At 39.9% G+C, this 22,286-nt stretch overlaps 1 protein-coding gene across 1 annotated transcript; it reads right to left on the bottom strand.

The window, feature by feature from the left end:
- Positions 1 to 881: 881 nt before the first annotated feature.
- LOC131155504 (UNC93-like protein 1) lies at positions 882 to 8,493 on the bottom strand. Its single transcript, XM_058108700.1, has 4 exons — positions 8,375 to 8,493; positions 8,031 to 8,286; positions 1,545 to 2,455; positions 882 to 1,405 (listed from the first exon to the last, which is right to left on the bottom strand). The coding sequence occupies exons 2-4, from the start codon at positions 8,229 to 8,231 to the stop codon at positions 1,159 to 1,161; spliced, it is 1,359 nt and encodes a 452-aa protein (XP_057964683.1). The 5' UTR covers positions 8,232 to 8,286; positions 8,375 to 8,493; the 3' UTR covers positions 882 to 1,158.
- Positions 8,494 to 22,286: the final 13,793 nt, after the last annotated feature.

Genomic DNA, 22,286 nt, shown 5'->3' with positions numbered 1-22,286 from the left:
ATAATTAAATTTATGCTCCTATTTAAAAAAAAAAAAAAAACATAATAAGGGGATACTAGATATCAACTTATATTAGATGTCACAAAATAATTTTTTTAATTACAATTAAGATTATTTTAATATCATTATTCATCACAAAAATTAAATTATAAATTTTAAATATTAAATATTTTATTTTTCATGTTCTATTCAGGGGAATAAAAAGAAATATAGATATCCTCTTTTGGAGATTTGGAGAGATGGTCGATTGCTTGATAGCCTCTTGTCGTGATTGAATGAGAATTGATAAGAGGTTTGTGGGATTGACACGAGGGGGTAGGGATGGCTATATTTCGGGGAGCGAACTATGAAGTGCATGGATAGACCTTTCTCTTCGTCTCAGATAGATAAGTATTCTCAATTGGACGATCCCCTATATGGATAATACAGATTCCAATTGACTGAGCCTAATTCTAATTGTTTTGTTTCGACTTGATCAGTTCCAAAACAATAATCGGCTTATAAAATTATAAATTTATTGAATAATTTCAAATTAATATTTTTTTTCTAAAAAAAAACCCCAATAATAAGGATTTCCACTAAATTTTGATTTTAGTAAAATGCTTGAGATGTACGAAAAATGTTCCAAACCAACCATGTTGAGTCCTATATGTAATTACATGATTAATTATTGTGATTAACACCCTATATCTAATTTTTAAAAATCTAAAATGCAATGATTTTATTAAAATATTGTTTTTAAATCATAATAGTACCATGATATAGGGCAGAAATGAAAATTCATTTCCCAAAAAAACTTGGTGCCAACAAGTGAATACCAATTAAATGGAGGGGGAAAAGCGAACGAGAAAATAGAAAGAAACCAACAACAGTTAACTATATGTACAAACAAGTCTCAATTTCTACATGTTTTTCATTCAATTCTTTATATTATTCCATTCCCCATCATCTATTTTACAAACCAATTAAAAACAGGGCAAAAGCTCTCACCTCCCTCAAAGCTAGACAAAAACATAGAATCCTCTTCTGTTATTTTAAAATTTTATAGAAGTCCCATGAATTTTTAAAAATTGTCCAACCTCAACTCATATTTGATTTTTGAGACCCATTTTTGGAGAAGGATGATAGCTTTGGCCCTTCAAAAATATGAGATAGGTTTCACTTGCTTGGCACACCAATTGTGGTATCTGCAGGAGCTTGGTCGGCGGATGGGAAAGCAGCTCCTTCATCGGCTTCTTTGTCATCCTTAACAGCTAACATGACAAGAAGTGCCAACAGTGGATAACTCAGTGTAGTGAGTGACCAATTCACAAGAAGTTGGGTCAGTAATGGCACCTTGTGTTTGTCAACTTGCCACGCAACCGCTGCTCCTGCACTCTGTACTCCTTTATAGAATCCACTGTACCTGCAAATTCAAAATTGTTCACAATCAAAATACAACATATGGCCCTCGAGCAGAGATTTTGATGATGGAACAGAACTATTTTGAGAGATCTTTGGTTTCACCAAGAAAACAATATCTCAATTCAAATAACTACTATTACCTTGTGAGGGTTTCTGAATTGTCGGCCAAAGCCCCAATGACCCAGTAAACGGTGCTCTGGAACATGGCATCCAGCAGCCCAAAGCTAAAATAGAGCACAAAAGGCCCGGCGAAACGGGCGCCGGAGTCCTTGAAATCCAACTTCTCCGTGGGATTAGCGGCAGAGTGTTTGACCTGGTTAGCAAGCCCTCCGCCCCAAATAGCAGTGCCGAGCACGAAAACAATGGCGATCCCAAAAAGACCCCTCATCCTCCTACTCTTGAAACTGAAATCCAGAGCGTATCCGATCCCAACTGAGCCCAGCATCTGAGCCCCCCAGTAGAACACGTTGTTCAAACCCCTGGTCCTCAAATTGAACAGCAGCCCGTTAACGTTGTTGAACTGGTAGGTGTAGAAGAAGTTGCTCGCCCAGGAAGCAGGGATCATGAGCAGCATCTTCCAGTTGAGGAACAGCCTCAGAATCTCCAAGGCCTCAGTGGACCCGCTGGAGTAGGTGACGGTGGTGCACCGCGTGCCGTCGTCGCGAGCGACCTGCCTGGGAGGCAGGATAGCCAGAGAGAGGAGGGTGCCGGCGGACATGAAGCACATGAAGGCGATGTAGGTGGCGTCGTTCACGGCTGCGGCGGTGGCGGCGCGGTGATAGTTGAGGACGAAGGGGATGAGGCCGCCGACGACGCCGCCCATGTTGAAGATGCACCAAAATAGAGAAATGTAGGTGCCCTTGCGGTTGGGCGGCGGGTAGGACGTCATGATGGCGCCCTGAGCCGCCCAGAGGAGGCCGGCGCCAATGCCCAGGACGCCGCCAGCGACGACGGCAAAGGCCTGGTGACGGTGGTGGTTGTAGTAGAGGAAGGAGCCGGCGTAGAGGATGTAGGTAGAGCAGCCGAAGAAGAGGGTAAGGTGGGGACCGAACTGTTGGGCAATAAACCGACCTGGAGTAATAATCACGCACAAAGAAAAATTCAAACACACACAATGAACACCGGATTTACGTGGTTCGGTCCAAACTGACCTACGTCCACGGGAGCACACCACTGCACTATAATCTGGGAGAAATAACACACGGAGGAGCCACTGCTCAACTCTCTCTCACTATCACACCTCTCTGCTCTCTGCACTCTGCACTCTGCAATACACACACTCACAACTCTCTGCTGCACACACCACATTACACACTCACACCCACACACATATATATATACAAGAGGGGGGAGCAATATTCAAATATGGTGGCTTGCAATTTCAGCAAAGCCTGCAGAGCAGGTGGCCGTCCATCTCCAGTGTCAAAGATGGTTGCTGGTTTTGGTGCGGCTGTCTGCGGCTCCACACCTGCAGAATTCAACAATCTCCCACTTGGAGGTGGAGACAGCATCTCAACCAGTGTATATGCAAATGTTGTGCTCATGTATGTCTTCAATCATGAAGACCAACTGAAGTTGAGCATAACTTCAGTTTCTCTATAGTTACCACCTTTGTCAACATGTCAGCTGGATTTCTGCTGCCTTGAATCTTTTCAAGTGCCAGTACTCCATCCTCTAATAGAGATCTGATGAAGTGATAACGCAATCCGATATGTTTGGTTCTGGAATGAAATGCTGAGTTCTTTGCCAGATGTATCGCACTCTGACTGTCGCTGTACAAAACATTCCTCTCCTGCTTCAACCCAAGCTCTGTCAACAAACCCTGAAGCCAAATCATCTCTTTGCTAGCTTCTGTCACTGCTACGTACTCAGCTTCTGTAGTGGATAGGGCAACAATCTTTTGTATCTGCGACATCCAACTAACAGTTGTTGTACCAACAGTGAATATGTATCCGGTGGTGCTCCTGCGGTGATCAATTTCACCAGCAAAATCGGCATCTACATATCCTTTGACTTTCAAGTCTCCTTTGCCGAAACATAAGCATTTATCAATAGTGCCTTTGAGGTACCTGAAGATCCATTTTACTGCTTCCCAATGAGTCTTTCCTGGATTAGACATGAATCTACTGACTGCTCCCACTGCTTGGCCAATGTCCGGTCTCGTACAAACCATAGCGTACATGAGACTTCCAATGGCTGAGGCATAAGGTACCTTAGCCATGAAGTCCTTCTCTTCATCAGTCTGGGGAACTTGATCCTTGGAGAGGCGAAAGTGTCCTGCCAAAGGTGTATTTACTGCTTTGGCGTTGCTCATGTTAAACCTCTGTAGAACACGGCCAATGTATTCCGACTGAGATAGCTGCAATGTTCCCTGTCGCTTATCTCTGGAGATTCGCATCCCAAGTATCTGCTTCGCTGAGCCTAAGTCCTTCATGTCAAATTCCATTGACAATTGCTGCTTCAATTTCCTGATCTCTTCTATATCTGGTCCTGCGATCAACATGTCATCCACATATAACAACAGAATGATATAGCTAGACTGATACCTCTTGAAGTAGCAGCAGTGGTCGGCGTTACACTTTGTAAAATCATTCCTGTGCATAAAGCCGTCAAATTTCCGGTACCATTGTCTGGGAGCTTGTTTGAGACCGTACAAGCTCTTCTTTAACCTGCACACCAAATTCTCTTTACCTTTCTCTGAGAATCCTTCTGGTTGATGCATGTAGATTTCCTCTTCAAGATCACCGTGAAGAAATGCCGTCTTCACATCTAACTGCTCAAGATGTAAGCCCTCCGAGGCAACAATACTCAGAACAGATCTGATGGTTGTCAACTTCACAACTGGTGCAAAAATGTCGATGTAGTCAATTCCTTCCTTCTGCTCGAAGCCTTTAACTACTAACCGAGCCTTGTATCTTCTGGAGCTATCATGCTCCTCTTTGATTCTGTACACCCACTTGTTGTGAAGGGCCTTCTTATCTTTGGGCAACTCAGCTAGTTCCCACGTTCTGTTGGAGGTGAGGGACTTCATCTCGTCCTTCATTGCAAGCTCCCACTTGCTCGCATCTCCTGCCTGACATGCTTCATCATAGCATTCGGGCTCTCCTCCATCTGTAAGAAGTAAATAATCTATATACCTTCTGTTTGGTATATGAGGCCGAGTAGATCTCCTAAGCTCCGGAGCTGGAGTAGGAGGCGGTGGTGTGACGAATTGCTCCACTGGTTCCTCTGCCTGAGGATTCTCGGCATTCTGCTGTTGTATTCCCATGCATTCTGGGACATTATCCGTATCTACACAGGTTGGTTCTCTCTGAACTGGTTCGGTGGATTCAGCTGTGTGCCTATCTTTGTACATCACCTTTTCATCAAAAATCACATCTCTGCTTCTGATCACCTTTTTGTTTTTCATCATCCCAAATGCGGTATCCAAATTCATCTCCACCATAACCGATGAAAGTGCATTTCCGGGATTTCGGATCCAGCTTATCCCTGACATGATCATTGATATGTACATATGCAACACAACCAAAAACTTTCAAATGTGAAAGTCTTACCTCTTTGTTACTCCAAACTTCTTCTGGTAGGCAATAGTCCAATGGTACTGAAGGACTTCTATTAATCAAATAAGCTGCTGTGTTGACTGCATGTGCCCAAAACATCTTTGGCAAGCCTGACTGCATACGCATGCTTCTGGCTTTTTCTGTCAACGTTCTGTTCATCCGCTCGGCTACGCCGTTGTGTTGAGGCGTACCTGGCACAGTTCTTTCCATTCTGATGCCGTGCTCATAGCAGAAATTCTTGAACTCGGTGTCAACATATTCTCCACCGTTATCAGTTCTCAGCCTTTTGACTTTCAAACCAGTTTCGTTTTCTACCATCGCTTTCCAATTTTTAAAAGCATTGAAAACATCAGATTTATACTTCAGGAAGTAAACCCATACCTTCCGTGAATGATCATCGATAAACGTGACGAAGTAATGCTTTCCTCCTGTAGACGAAACGGTTGTTGGTCCCCATACATCTGAATGGACTAGCTCAAGTTTCTCCTTCTTCGGGGTACTGATATTTGCCTGGAAACTAACTCTTTTCTGTTTCCCAAATATGCAGTCCTCACATGTGTCAATCTTCACCGACTGTAAATCACTCAACTTACCCTTTGAGTGCATCACCCTGAGTCCCTTCTCACTCAGGTGTCCAAGTCTTTGATGCCATAGGTTGCTATCATCATTTCCTGTAGCAACTGTAATAGACATACATGTATCAGGAAGTTACATAAAGAGTGCCACTTTTCTTACCTCGAGCAATTGTCAATGCACCCTTCGAAATCTTCCATTCATCACCAATGAAAGATGTGTTATAACCTTCATCTGCCAATTGACCGACTGAGATCAAATTCTTCCTCAGGTCTGGAATATGTCTGACATCCTTCAGCTTCCATACTGACCCGTTCATTTTGATCTTCACTGTCCCCTTACCGGCAATGTCGCAAGGATGATCATTGCCCAGATATACTTTACCGAAATTACCTGATGTATACTCCTCCAGGCAATCTCTGCTGCAAGTGGCATGGAATGAAGCTCCAGAGTCTAACACCCAAGACTCCTTTTTGCTCTCCAAAGAGCAGATCAACAAATCATCGTTCTCGGAAGCAATATTTGCTTCTGTCTTTGCCCTCGTATCTTTCTTCTGACTTCTGCACTGGTTCTTGTAATGACCAGTCTTTCCACAGTTCCAGCACTCAATAACTTTTCTGCTTTGAGAACCTGTGTCCTGAGTACCTCTGGAATCTCTGGATTTGGACCTCCTAGTCCTGGATCTGCCACGATTGTTAGATCTTCCATGCCCGCTTCCCTTTCCTCGGCTTTCCACATTCAAAGCTGAACTTGAAGTGGAGGCATTGTTCGATTGCATTCTGATCTCCTCTGTCAAAATCATGCTGATAACCTCGTCGTATTTCAGCTTCGATTTTCCTGCAGAGCTACTGATTGCAGTTAAAAAAACTTTCCAACTCTCAGGCCTCTGGATGAGAATTAATAGAGCACGGATCTCACTGTCAAAGGTAATCCCGACTGAGGCGAGTTGATCCGACAACTCGTTGAAATTATTCAAGTGTCTGTTGAAGCTTTCACCTGCAGACATGCTCATGGTAAAAAGTCTCTTCATTAGATGTACCTTATTTGCGGCTGATGGCTGCTCATACATGTTCGATAGCGCATCCATAAGGGACTTGGTGGTTGTCAAGTGCTTGATGTTGAAGGCAACAGGACTTTGCCAACGTCATCCTCACAACTCCGAGGGCTTTTCGGTCAAGCAACTCCCACTCGCTCTCCTTCATGGATTCTGGCTTCTCCATCAGTGGTAAGTGTAACTCCTTACCAAACAAGAAATCCTCGATCTGCATTTTCCAGAAACCGAAGTTCGTGCCGTCAAACATCTCGATGTGAGAGCTTTTCTGGTTCGACATCTCGATTCACTGATCTAGAGATGGAATTAGCTCAATCGGACAGCACGGTTGGATCCGGAACGGTCGAAAACCCTAGGAATGGCTTAAGCCGCTCGAAAAACGGACCCGAAATGGCTTCAAAAAACACGGTCAAACTTTTGGTCAAACCTGGTCAACCCTGCTGACGTGGCACGTGGGACCCACTGCTGACGTGGCACTGTGGGGCCCACTGCTGACGTGGCACTGTGGGGTCCACTGCTGATGTGGCACTGGGGCCCACCGCTGACGTGGTGCTGACGTGGCGTGGACGTGGCGGCTGACGTGGCAGATGACTGGCGCTGACGTGGCGCTGACTGGAGCTGACGTGGCGCTGACGCAGCAGCGCTGACGTGGCGGGCCTGGCTGACGCGGCGCTGACGTGGACGCTGACGTCAGCGTCTTCAAGCTTCTTCTGGTCGCCGGACGTTCGCCGGCGCGTGGGGGCGCGTGAGGACCACTCCCTTCCTGTCGCCGGCGCGTGGGAGCGCGTGAGGGCGCGTGGGAACGTCCTTTGGACGTTGGCGGCGCGTGTGGACGCGTGCGGCTTCGTCTGAGCTCTGTTTGAGCTCCGGTTACTGCCGTTGGCTTCGTCTCGGCGAGAGGACTTCGATGGTAGCCTCAAAATTAAATTTTGAGGTACTGGACAGGGGCTCAAAAAACCGAAATTTTTCTTGATCTGGCTATTTTTACTCCGACCAAAGCTCTGATACCAGTTGTTGGGCAATAAACCGACCTGGAGTAATAATCACGCACAAAGAAAAATTCAAACACACACAATGAACACCGGATTTACGTGGTTCGGTCCAAACTGACCTACGTCCACGGGAGCACACCACTGCACTATAATCTGGGAGAAATAACACACGGAGGAGCCACTGCTCAACTCTCTCTCACTATCACACCTCTCTGCTCTCTGCACTCTGCACTCTGCAATACACACACTCACAACTCTCTGCTGCACACACCACATTACACACTCACACCCACACATATATATATACAAGAGGGGGGAGCAATATTCAAATATGGTGGCTTGCAATTTCAGCAAAGCCTGCAGAGCAGGTGGCCGTCCATCTCCAGTGTCAAAGATGGTTGCTGGTTTTGGTGCGGCTGTCTGCGGCTCCACACCTGCAGAATTCAACACGAACAGGTTGTAGAGGCCGCCGCCGAGGATGCCGAAGACGGCGAAGGTGGTGTAGAGGGCAGTGTTGGCGTTGTTGGCGGCGGTGGGGTCGGCCTGGCCGCCCCCTCCCATTCCGGCGAGGGCGCTGTACATGCCGGGGCAGCAGAAGCAGACAAGGCCTATCAGGGTCACCTGCACTAACGGAGAATTGTGCCTGACCATAGATACTCGCGCTTGATTGTTCCGAAATTAATCTGCGTCCCATAGAGAAGAAAGACTAAACGGAAAAAACGAAAATCAAGAAGAAGATCGGATTGAAGAAGAAGGATGAATAATGGGGATATGGAGAAAATCCAGATCTCTACCTTGGGTCGTGGATTTCTCCCTCTGCTCCAATTTCGTCTTCTTCGTATACTGCTGCTCCCCTTACTCGGTCAGGATAGATTCAGCCGCAGCTTTTTCGTTTTTGTTAGTTGTCTTTTTATCAGATTCAGTTGATGAAAATTCAATATCCAAAGATAACATGCTCAATCATATTTTGCACTTGATCCAATTTCAATTTAAAGTAAAAAATATATATAAAAATACAAAAAATAAAAATAAGTATTATGGCAATAGTGGTTGACCATCAATGGAAAAACAGATCCTATAAGAGGGTGAGCTTCATTCCCCACAGGCCACTGGAGCCACTCAAATTTTGTCGTCTTCAAAGATAATTCTTAAAACTAAAAGTCACAAGGTATAAAAATGCTGTTTCCAAACTGTTAATGCCCAAATCTTAAAATTGAAATAAGAATGATTAGTTCCAAATCATATCACTTGTTTATAAGAATACTTTGGAGACTTAGAAAATTTAAATTTTGAAATTAATTAAGAAAATGAGTAAAGGAAAAAAAAGAAGGAAAATGAATTATATTAAGGAACATCAATAGGAGTTCGTCGACGAATCCAAGGTTCCATTACAAAAAAACTAGTTTTTAGTGTCGAAACTATTAATAGATTCGTCACGAATTGGTAGATTCGTCACTATTAGTCCCTTATTAGTGACGGATTTGGGAACCGTCACTAATACTTTTTTTATTTAAAAAAATAAAAAAATTTATTTTGCAATATTAATGACGAATCTTCACATTCGTCACTATTAGCCAATTATTAATGACGGATGTTCAAACAGTCACTAATACTTCTTTTATTTAAAAAAAAAAATTTATTTTATAGTATTAGTGACAGATGTGAACATTCATGACTATTAGTCAATTATTAGTGACGGATTTGCAAACAATCACTAATACTTCTTTTATTTAAAAAAATTGAAAAAAAATTATTTCACAGTATTAGTGACGGATGTGAACATTTGTCACTATTATCCACTTATTAGTGACGGATTTGCAACCCTCACTAATACTCTTTTATTTAAAAAAAATAAAAAAATTAATTTCATAGTATTAGTGACGAATTGGTAGATTCGTTACTATTAACCCCTTATTAGTAATGAATTTGAGAACCATCACAAATAATTCTTTTATTTTAAATAAGAAAAAAAAATTATTAAATACTATTAGTGATGAATTTGAAGATTCGTCACTAATAGTCTAACACTAAAAAAAGGCTCGCGGATTCCCCAATTCCTTTCCCTCCAAGTCTTCTCATTTCCCTCCATCTCTCAATCTCTCGCTCCTCTCTCTCTCTCTCTCTCTCTCTCTCTCTCTCTCTCTCTCTCTCTCTCTCTCTCTCTCTTCATCGCCGCTACTGACGCTCCGGATCCATCCCTGTCACCTTCGCCGAGGAGATCAACTGTCGGAAGCCTTCTAGCCTTCAGGGTATGTTTCTTTGAACTCGGATTTGAAGAATTTGTTTTTGTTATTTTTTTTCAGTTTTTGATTTTTATTATGTGTCTGTGTTTGTTTCTCTAAACTTCCTAAACTTCTCTTTGGATATGGATTGCAATTTCCCCTTCTGTCTCTATGCTGTTGTAGTTTGCTCCAATGTTACTTTTAATTTTTATTATTTACAATTTTTACTAAAATACCATGTTGGGAGATTTTTGGTTTGCAAAATGGAATGCAGTAAGGAATAGAATGAAAATTTAAATAGTGAGTGACCAAATCAAGTAAATTTGATTCTATACCTCCCCAATATGTAATAAAAGGTGAAAAAAATGGAGAAAAAGCAACTATTTAGTTGAAGTGTTAATTAGAAAAAATAATTTCTTATTATGTTTCACAATAAATAATATTTAGTGTTTTAAAGTATTTACATTATAAAATATTTTACATTAATATTTTTATGTTTTATATTTGAGACACATTCAGGTTTTCCCTTGATACTTTAAAGAATTAAAACTATTTAAAGGTTAATTACCAAATAAATAAAAATGATAAAAAAACCCCAACACCTAAGTGGTTAAAATTAAAATATAACTTGTATGTTTTTAACAATAAATTATTATTATTATTTATAATAATTATTAAATATATTGCAACAAAATATTGTTTATATTAAATTAAAATTTTTGATATATTGTATCACATGTTAATTTTACCAAATAATAATGCAAAAAAGCTAAAATTGAACAATAAAACATGTGCAGATATTATATATCAAGTATTTACAATAATTTAAAATTTAAATTCACTAATCCATTCTAATTAAATCCAAAATTGTTTTACAAAATCATACTTGAATTTAGTGTTCAACACTTAATTTCACAGAACACCTTCTAAAGGTAACCTCCACATACTATCACTGAGACATTCTCTCAAATTGTCATACCATTTTAGAATTACTCCTGTGCTTTATATGTGTGCTTGTGTGTTTTCAATGAATGCCTTCGATGTGTTTTGCTTCCAAGGAAGATTGCTTTGATATTTGAATTGGCCTTCTTTTTGGAAAATAGTTAATTTGTTTGTGGGTTATCTGCTTTGACCTAAATTTTGTGGCTTTTTCGTTGTTTCTTGAATTATTGTTGGAGTTCCATGCCTTTTACTTTTTCATTTCCTCTTCAAATGATTGTTTCTCAGTTTGGTTGCCAAGAAAACTGCAAAATAGAACAGAAACTGAATATTTGCATTAGTGTGTAGTCATTACTCGTATTATTGTTTTTTCTTTGTACAATTCTTCTAAATGCACTAATATGCTTAAACATTAAGAAATACATACTTTTATATTCTAGATTTAGAAAAATACGCATACCATTATTTTCTTGTTTATATTTTCAAAAAATATGTTAAGCACATTGTATTTGTCAAAATTAAAAATGACAATTGTATGCATGTCTATGTTTGAGCTGGCCATAGTTGATCACTTGACCACATCCACATGTGTCTCCAATGGTATGAAAGGGGTGAGTTATATACGTCTGCCTTTTAATTAAATATTTTCTCGTAATGTTATTGTTAGGTAAGATTACAATCAAGTCGGTCCAAATCGAGTCAACTTTTAACATACTTTACTTATTTAGTAAATGAGTTTTAAAATTAAAACTATGTTGAACTTTTTTAGTAAGTAAGGGTGATTATTTTCTCGTAATGTTATTGTTAAGTATGCCCCTCTGAAAAAATTTTGTTTTCAACATATATCTTAGGATTTTGTCTTTCCTGGCCAATGCCTCTGCGAACGAAGCCTCGGGCTGCCTTAAAATGCGGCCACTCACCACGATGCGCTACTAAGTGGCAAAGGGTCCAGGACCCGCCAAGGGTAGAGTCTTCTTCTAGGGGTTGAGCGGCCCTGAGTGAACATGAACGTATTTCGGATGAGACGAGAGCACCAAGGGTGACTCTTAAGGATGTGCAGTTGCCCCCAGTACATTCTGCTGCGCCACCCATTAGAGAGTAGTCCCCGAATGTTACCCCAGGGCTTACGGACGACATGCCCGCTCATCCGGTGTTGTTCCATACGATTAGGCTGACCATGCATGCCAAATGATTTTGCCGTGGGGTCTCCGGCGTACATTTCTGAGGAGCTGATGTTGCATCGTATCCTTAGGCCACCCAAACCACCACTGTATAGACTTGTAAATTTATAGCAATTAAATAATAAAGAGAGAGAAAATAGGTGGAAGGAAAAGAAATTCAAAAAGGGGACAAAGCAGGGTTCATCGACGAACCCTCTGGTCTCGTCGACGAACTCCTTCATTGGTTTGTTGTACGCCACGTGTCTCGTTGATGAAAATGTACGGAGTGTGGTGAAGTCGGGCCTAAAGTTCATCGATGAAGGTTATGAGCTTGTCGACAAACTCTCTTCTTGGCCTCGTCGACGAGGTGACGTGTCTCATCAACGAATCCAGGTGTATAAATATGCCAAACTTGGGATTTCAGCGAGGAATTTTACATGGAAACCCTCTCTCTCTCTCTCTCTCTAAAAGTTCATCCAGTCTGCCTTCTCTCATCGATTTCGGCTTCTTTCTTCGCCGGTTTGATGATCGGAAGTTGCCACGTTACTCCTGGGAGGATTCTCTTCAAGTCTACCGAAGTAGATTGTTGGTTAGGCCAACTTGAGCATCATCCCAAAATCTAGGTAAGTTGGTTATTTTAAATTTTATAAGGTATTTGGTGTTATGGACTAATGAGAATGCTTTAGATAGAATAATATTGAAGTTTTGATGGAAAAAATGTAATTTCATGGTGTTGAGCTGGGAACACCACAGGAGTAGGTTTGGTTAAGTTTGTAGGCTTCTTAGTAAGTCAGGTGAGGGGATAAATTAAGTCAGCATTTTTCATTAAACTATTTATTCTTATGCATGTAGTGATTCTAAAAAAAAAATTTAAAATTAAAAAAATATATATTATTAAAAAAATTAAAATTAAAATTAAAATTTTAAATAATTAATATTATTATTTAAATAATATAATATAATAATAATACAATATTATAATATATATATATATATATATATATATATATATATATATGTTAAGTTATCCTAAAGGATAGGAAGCCTTCTCTTTTCTTTTTCTTTTTCATTTTGCGAACAGAGAGCAGTGCTCCTTCATCTCCTCCGTCCCTCTCTCCCACTCTTCTCAATTTTGTCTCCGATATTCGGCTAATTAGAAATTCGAAAAAGTCGTTGGGCTCTATTTTCCGCCACCGACACTTCTACTTGAGCGGATCTGTCATGAGAGTGGCATAGGCATATCTCTTGGGATAAGGCCAATTCCCAAACTTACCTCAATTTCTCTTAAACTATAAGTATAATTAACAAACGAAAATTGTCAGGAGATTCGTGGAGAGATTCTCTACAATCTAACCGAAGCGGGTTTTCGAATTGGAGTTCCGGGGTACTGATCCTAAATCAGGAGTAAGTTTAATAATTCAGGTTTTATTAAGCTATATAGGGTATTCAGAGCCTAGGGAAATTTTAGAGAAAGTTACTCTAGGGATTGTGATGAGTAATTTAGTTAAGTTTGAATTTCAGGATTTTAGGGATTTAGAACGCCGTGGGGCGTAGGCCGGGGTGTTAGCGGGCTTTTTCAAGAATCAGGTAAGGGGATTTGTAACAACCTACTTAATTTTCATACATTTTTTCCCCTTTTATAATAACACCAATGTAGTAAATCCAGCAGATCATAATCAACTTGTACCCGTGAGTACCAGGGATACATTAGAAAATAGCATAGAAGCCTAAGTAGTAGGAAACATAAAATCATAAATAACTCATAATACCATATACAATACCATCCATCACAATACCATATATATTATATCCACTATAATTACATATGTAAACCACCCAAAAGAGTCCTAGGGTCATTTCCCACAAAATCCATCTGACCCTATCAGAAAATACAAACCCTTTATAAAGGGCAGATCAGCAATAACTACCTCAGCGGAGCTTTATCCGCTCTCCTATCCAGGGCTCCTAAAATATTTATGAAATTTGGGGTAAGACATCTCTCAGTAAGGGAAATAAACTAATACTAGTGTGTGGAAACATGAGTATTTATGTGTTATACAGATAATCATATACATAAACATATCCAATAAAATTGTATGTATCATTTCTAGGAAAAACATGTATAATCATAGCATAGCAGAACATACAAGATTTCTTTAAGCATAACCCATCTCATAGAATAATACGAAAACAACTTTGGTAGGTTAGCTGGTTATTGTCATGTATTACCCCCACATGACTGGGTTGTGTGGCCCGAAGGTGGGACTTGACAATGGTTGGCCGACCACTGCCAAGTCAAAAGTACAGTCTATAAGTCCGATGGTCTGCCAGACCTGGTCCATACACTAGGAGCGCTCACACTTCTTAAAACCACATCGAATATTTCTCCTCACGCTACTCCATACAACAGCGTTAACAAAATATCGTGTTGATCATGAACACATAGCAGCGATACCGTGCAAGTTATAGCCTAAACCAAGCCAACTAGGTTCTGATAATATATATCATATAATCAAAGTGTGATACATGGATATTTCATACTAATATTTTCCAATTTAATATCATCACATCATTTTGCATATATACATCATGAAAAATCATCGGCCCGTACGCTGGCATTTCATACTTTACCATAGCTCGGCCCGTATGCAGGCAAAACATATCCATAATATTATCATGTTCCAAGAAAACAATAATTCATCATAATTTCTACTAATGCCACACAAAATGGGTATTATATATGTCCAAAACATATCATCATTTTTAACAGTATTTTCTAACATAATGCATAATCATATACATATATAACCATATATTTCCCTGAAATCAAATACTATAAAATTATACTTATTTTTCATAAAACATCTAATTTAATTTATCCCCTTACCTGATTCCTGAAGAGCCCTTAAGAAAATAGTCCTACACCCATGGGGTTCCCCGTTCAACACCCTAAAAATGATATTTCCCAAAACTAAACTTCAGTATTTCTACGCCTACTACGCTTTCTACAACTGTCAGGAGTCAAATATTGAGTAGAAAGCCTTACCTTGGATTTGGGATGGATTCCGAACTAGCCCCACCTACGATCCACTACAGCAGATATGTAGAGAACTTCCCCAGGAGTGTCGTGGTGGCTTCAGATTGTTGAACCGGAAAGAGATCGACCCGATATCTTAGAGAGAAGTAAGGATAACTGAATGGAGGAAGAGAGAGAAGTTTTGCGGAAAAAATTAGCCAAGAAATGGCGTTACGGGCTATTTATACTATGACCTTCTTCAACGAGTCACGTCATCTCGTCGACAAGGTCATAAAGACAATTCATTGATGAACTCACTCCTCATAGAAGAAATTCAGAATCATCCAAACCCACTCTCGATATCTTCTCATAGGCGAAGCACACCCTCATCGATGAGCCCCACAACCACGTCATTGACGAACACAAAGCATTCGTCGACAAAGTCTGCTACCGTTTTTTTTTTTTCTTCTAATTCCAATTTCCTCTCTCTTTATTATTATTTAAATATCATTATTCTTCGAGTCATTATATTCTTCCCTCCTTATAAAAATTTCGTCCTCAAAATTTGTTATTCGTATGATTCATCATCCCTTAACGCAAAACGGTCTACTTATTTTATTACTTACCCTCACTTATGACGGAGGAATACCGTGGTTACATTCCAAGTCCTAGGAGATTACATATACAAAAGAAAATTCTCCCAAAACTAAAATGCTACTTTCTAATTAACTATTACATGTATCTGCAAAAGAAATATTACCCTAATTACTTACATTTCACCTGGTTAAACTTCTTGAAATAGTTGTAGATACTTTTGCTTCATCTGTTCCTTAGACTCCCAAGAAGCCTTTTCTACTGCATGATTTCTCCACAAAACTTTTACCAGAGGAATCTTCTTATTATGTAATTCTTGCACTTTCCTATCTAGAATCTGTACTAGCACCTTCTCATAAACTAGCGAATCACTAAGCTCCAACTCTCCATAACTAATTACATGAGAAGGGTTTGGGATGTACTTCCTCAACATGGAAATGTGGAATACATCGTGCATCCTAGATAATGTAGGTGGCAAAGCTAGCTTGTAGGCAACCGGCCCCAATTTATCTAGAATCTCAAATGGACCAATAAACCAAGGGCTAAACTTTCCCTTCCTTCCGAACCTCATAACCCCTTTCAACAGAACTATCTTCAAAAATACATGATCGCCAACTTCAAATTCCAGATTTGTAACGACCCTAACCCGCCACGTTGCCCCGGAGTGCTACTTTAGTGACGTCAGTGTACCTGATACCTTATTCACCAAATATAAAACACACATACGCAGCGAAAATAAAATATAAAATCCTCAAATTATATTACCAGAGTTCTAACTATCTTTATACACAAATATATTCATTTTCACATAATTACATCCCATAAAACTAAACAAAAATAAAATCTCTATCTATATACTACCTACATAAATTTACACCTCTAGCCTGGCTCCTCTAGCCCGCTAGACCCGATCCCTAGGATTTCCTGAAAAGACAGTTTGTAAAGTAGGGGTGAGGCATAGCTTAGTAAGGGAAAGACTAAGTCAATGTTAGTGTGTGGCCAATATGCATTTAGTGTACAGAAAATAACCAGTTCACCAAGCAGATAAACACATTTAGGAAAGCATTCTTATTTCACACTCACACACACAATTAGCTGAGGATAGGGAAGATTACCCGCCTATACAAGTAGTTTCCCTCTACTCTAGTACCATTACTACTACCAGGGCACTCACCTTTCTCAGTAAGCCCTCAAAATTATCTTATTAATTAACCGTATTCACATAAATTAACAGATATGCATATAAGACACTTTCTGTGACAAGCACACCATTTACATTCCCATGGCACGAGTTGTGCGGCCCGAAGGCTGGACTAAGCCTAGGTGATCAACCCAAACAAGGCCAAAAATAACATCCTTTGCAAACACATCTGCAGGCATCCACAACAAAGCTGCAGGTCCAACGCCGTTACTTCAACCTCATGCAGGCAGTCGGCTGGACCCCCTACACTTCTATCCAAACAATGTGGGTGCACATGGTCTAATTAACAATGGTACCATGCTCACAATACACTGGTCCCTAAGGTTCCTAAAGCATATCATGTAATTTAGATAATAAAAATCATGATTTAAAATACCAATTCACATATATTTCTTGTTATTCCAAAAATTTGGCCCCCGACCACAAAATACAATCCGACATACAGCCATCAATTAAAACTCAACCCTCGGCTATCAAATAATAATCTTGGCCCTTGGCCAATCAAACAATACCCAGCCATTGGCTGTTAATTCAAACACCTGCATTTCATAAACGGTTCGAGTATTTTCACAAGCATTTCCAGTATTTCTCAAACAATTCAGTATTTCAAGATCCCAAATCTAGATATACAATAATCCATACCAATTAAATCATCTACCACATGATTTTCCACTTTTTTAACACATCAATATAAACAAACAAGTTTTCCACCGTTCATTTTATTCAAAAATATCATACCATATATCCTAAGTTTGTAAAATCCATTTCAAATAGTTGGTTTCCAAAATTGCCTTTAAATTCCCAAATGAATATATATATACATAACAATTAAATTGATTCAAATTTCAAAAAATTATTGGCTTAACTTAATCCCCTTACCTAATTCTTGAAAAAGCTCGATATCACCCCGGCTTAAGCCCCAGGTGTTCAAAAACCCCTGAACCCTGAAGTTCAAATTTCACCATATTATTTGTCATAATTCCTAGAGTAACTTTTCCTAAAATTTCCGTAAGTTTTGAATACCCTAAATAGCCTAATAAAAGCCTAAATTATCAAACTTACCCCTGATTTAGGATTGGTACCCTGGAACTCCAATTCAAAAACTCGCTCCGGTTGGATTGTAAAGAATCTCCCCACGAGTCTCCTAACAATTTCGTTCGTTAATGGGGCTTACAGTTTAAGAGAAATTGAGGTAAGTTTGAGATTTGGCCTTACCCCACGACAGATCCGCTCTAGTAGAAATGTCGGTGGTGGCAAGCAAAGCCCAATGATATTTTCAGATTTTTGATTGACAGAATAATGGAGACAAGGAGAATGGGAGAAAGAGAACGAGGAGCTATGTGAAGCTCTCTGTTCGCAAAGCGAAATAAGAAGAAACAAAAAAAAAAAAGGGGCCTGAGGGATCTTTGATCCTTGAGGGATAATATATATATATAATATTATATTATATTATTTAATTAATAATTATTATTATTTATTTAATTTTTTTTATTTTTTTAATTTTAATTTAATTATATTTTTTAAAATTTTAATTTTTTTTTAAGGATTACTACATTCTCCCCTGCTTACAAAAATTTCGTCTTCGAAATTTATTAACTATTACCAATCACATTCTTAACTCACTACCCATGTTTATAGAAGATTCGGTAGCCACCCACGTGGCAGCCCCCTCCCATGTTTATTAACTACCCTTACTTATGGCAGAGGAATATCATGGTTACAATACCGCCTTTGGGAAATTATAATAATCATAACAAAGTTTTTCAAAGACTATCCATAATTAAAACTATACACAACTAATTACACAACCTATTATAATCCCTCCATATACCATCATACCCTTACCCATCTGGTACTAGCCCTCGCTGGACAGCTGCGGGTACTTCTGGCGTATTTCCATTTCTAACTCCTAAGAAGCCTCATCAACTGCATGATTTCGCCACAGCACCTTCACTAACAGTATACCCTTAGTACGCAATTCCTGTATTTTCCGATCCAAAATCTGAACTGGTACCTCGTTGTATGCCAGAGTATCCCTGATCTCCAACAATTCATAACTGATCACATGTAAGGGGTCTAGAACGTACCTCCTCAACATGGACACGTGGAACACGTCGTGTATCCTAGATAGCACTGGGGGTACTGCTATCCTGTACGCTGCCAAACCAATCCTCTCCAGAATCTCGAATGGCCCAATGTATCTAGGGCTCAGCTTGCCTTTCCTTCCATACCTCATCACCCCCTTCATCGGAGCAATCCTCAAGAATATCATATCACCTACTTCGAATTCTAGCTCCCGTTGGCGACTATCCGCAAAACTCTTCTGCCAACTCTGGGCTGCCTTGATCCTTTCCTTGATAAGTTCGACCTTTGTAGAGGCCTACTGAATAAGTTCTGGTCCCAAATTTTGCCACTCACCTACTTCATCCCAATACAACGAAGATTGGCACCGGCGACCATACAAAGCCTCATATGGTATCATTCCGATGCTGGCCTGGTGATTGTTATTGTATACAAACTCAACCAACGGCAGATATCGGATCCAACTGCCCCCAAAATCTAACACACACGCCCGTAGCAAATCCTCAAGAATTTGAATGGTTCGTTCGGACTGTCCATCCGTCTGAGGGTGAAATGTAGTACTACAAATGAGTTGAGAACCCAACGTTCCTTGCAAACTCTTCCAGAAACGGGAAGTCAACCGCAGATCCCGATCTGAAACGATGGACACAGGCACGTTATGTATTCTGACTATCTCCTGAACGTAGAGTTCTGCCAGCTTATCTATGGAATAACTGGTTCTAACTGGAATGAAATGGGTAGTCTTCATCAATCTATCAACCACTACCCATATGGCATTCTGCCTATGCAACGCTAAAGGCAATCCCGATACAAAGTCCATCGAGATATGCTCCCACTTCCACGTAGGGATGTCCAGTGGTTGAAGTGGTCCCGTTGGCCTCTGGTGTTCTTCCATCACCTGCTAACACGTCAAGCAATGACCCATAAATTTAGCAATTTCCCTCTTTATATTACTCCACCAGAATGTTTCACGTAAGTCTCTATACATCTTCGTATTACCTGGGTGAACAGTATAACGAGAGCGGTGAGCATCCCCTAGAATCGTCCTTTTCATCTCTGCCTCATCGGGCACACATAATCAAGTGTGAAATCTAAGAACTCCATCCTCAGCAACATTTAAGTCTGTGTGTTGCTCATCTTGTATCTTCTCTACAATCTCCATCAACTCTACATCTTTCAACTGAACTGTTCTGATTCTCTCTCGTAAAGTCGATTGAACCACCAAACTAGAAATAAACGCCTGACGATTCCCTTCTACCAATTCTACACCCAACCTCTCCAAGTCCATCACAATCTGGTGCGAAGCCATAACTGCTGAGGCTGACGTACCCCCAGATTTCCAGCTCAATGCATCGGCTACCATGTTCGGCTTTCTTGGGTGATAGCTAATGATGCAGTCGTAATCCTTTATTAACTCAAGCCATATGTGCTGTCTCATATTCAACTCCTTCTGGGTGAAAAAGTACTTGAGACTCTTATGGTCAGTAAAGATCTCGCACCTTACACCATAAAGGTAATGTTCCAGATCTTCAACGCAAACATAACTGCTACCAGCTCCAAGTCGTGTGTAGGATAATTCTTTTCGTACTTTTTCAACTGGCGAAATGCATAAGCAATAACTTTCCCCTGCTGTATTAGAACACAACCAAGTCCTTTCTGTGATGCATCACTGTAAATTACAAATCCACCCTCACCTGATGGAAGGGTCAACACTGGGGCAGTGACTAGACGCTGCTTCAATTCCTGGAAGCATTGCTCACATACGTCGGTCCAGTCAAACTTCACATTCTTCCTTGTGAGTTGTGTCAAAGACCCTGATAATCTGGAGAACCCCTCGAAAAATCGGCGGTAGTATCCGGAAAGACCTAGAAAACTTCTGACTTCCTGCACGTTCTTCGGCCTTGCCTAGTCAACTACAACCTCTACTTTTCTTAGATAAATTGAAATCCCTTCCTTGGATACCACATGACCCAGAAATGCAACCTGCTCTAGCCAAAATTCACATTTTTTAAGTTTAGAAAATAACTTATTTTCCTTGAGCACTTAAAGTACTAGTCTCAGATGAGCTTCATGCTCCTCAGGGCTCCTTGAATAGACCAAATTATCATCTATAAACACAATAACAAACTGGTTTAAGTACTCGTGGAATATCTTGTTCATTAGATCCATAAATACCACTGGAGCATTCGTCAACCCGAACGGCATAACCAAGAACTCGTAATGGCCGTACCGAGTTCGAAAAGTTATCTTTGATAAATCATATGATTTAACCTTCACTTGATGATATCCAGATCGCAGATCGATTTTAGAGAAAATCTGCATACCCTGAAGCTTATCAAACAAGTCGTCAATTTGGGGTAATGGATACTTGTTCTTTACTGTTACCTTATTAATGTCTCGGTAGTCAATGCACATCCTCATCGACCTGTCCTTTTTCTTCTCAAACAACACTGGTACACCCCAGGGTGATACACTCGATCTGATAAACCCCTTGTCTAGAAGCTCCTGTAGTTGCTCCTTTAACTCCTTTAATTCAGCTAGAGCCATTTTGTACAGAGCTTTAGAAATTGGTGCTATCCCTATGATCAGATCAATTTCAAATTCCACCTCACGATCAGGAGGCAACCTCAGTAAATCCTATGGAAAAACATCAGAGAACTCCTTTATCACTAGGATATTTTCCAACTTGAGTTCCTCCTTCGGCACTTCCTTCACCATTGCAAGGTAACCCTGGCATTCTCCAAAAGTAACCTTTTCGCCTGAAATTCATCATAATTCCTAGTGTAACTTTCCCTAAAATTTCCCTAAGTTTTGAATATCCTAAATAGCCTAATAAAAGCCTAAATTATCAAACGTATCCCCGATTTAGGATTACTATCTCGGAGCTCCAATTCGAAAACTCACTCTGGTTAGATTGTAGAGAATCTCCCCACGAGTCTCCTGGAAATTTCTAATGGGGCTTATATTTTAAGAGAAATTAAGGTAAGTTTGAGATTTGGCCTTACCCTAGGAGATATGCTTACGCTGCTCCCATGACAGATCCGCTCTAGTAGAAATGTCGGTGGCGGCGAGCAGAACCCAACGATATTTTTGGATTTTTGATTGACAGAATAACGGAGACGAGATGGAGAAAAGTGGGAGAGAGAGAGAGAGAGAGAACGAGGAGCTGCGTGAAGCTCTCTGTTCGCAGAGCGAAAGAAGAAGAAACAAAAAAAAAGGTTCCTGGAGGATCTTTGATCCTTCAGGGATAATATTTTATTATAATATTATATTATTATTATATTATATTATTTAATTAATAATTATTATTATTTAATTAACCATTTTTTTATTTTTTTAAAATTTAAATTTAATTATATTTTTTTAATTTTAATTTTAAAATTTTTTTTTTTTAGGATTACTACAAGATTTATACAGTGATTATCAGCATAACGCTTCTGTCAGTTCTGAGTTGCACTGATCATGTCTCTAATAAGCTGAACCTTATCACAC

This window comes from Malania oleifera, chromosome 5 (genome assembly GCF_029873635.1).
Source record: "Malania oleifera isolate guangnan ecotype guangnan chromosome 5, ASM2987363v1, whole genome shotgun sequence".
In the NCBI taxonomy this organism is placed as follows: domain Eukaryota; kingdom Viridiplantae; phylum Streptophyta; class Magnoliopsida; order Santalales; family Ximeniaceae; genus Malania; species Malania oleifera.
Note: the sequence above shows the minus strand (reverse complement) of the source record. Positions and strands in the feature narration are given on the sequence as shown.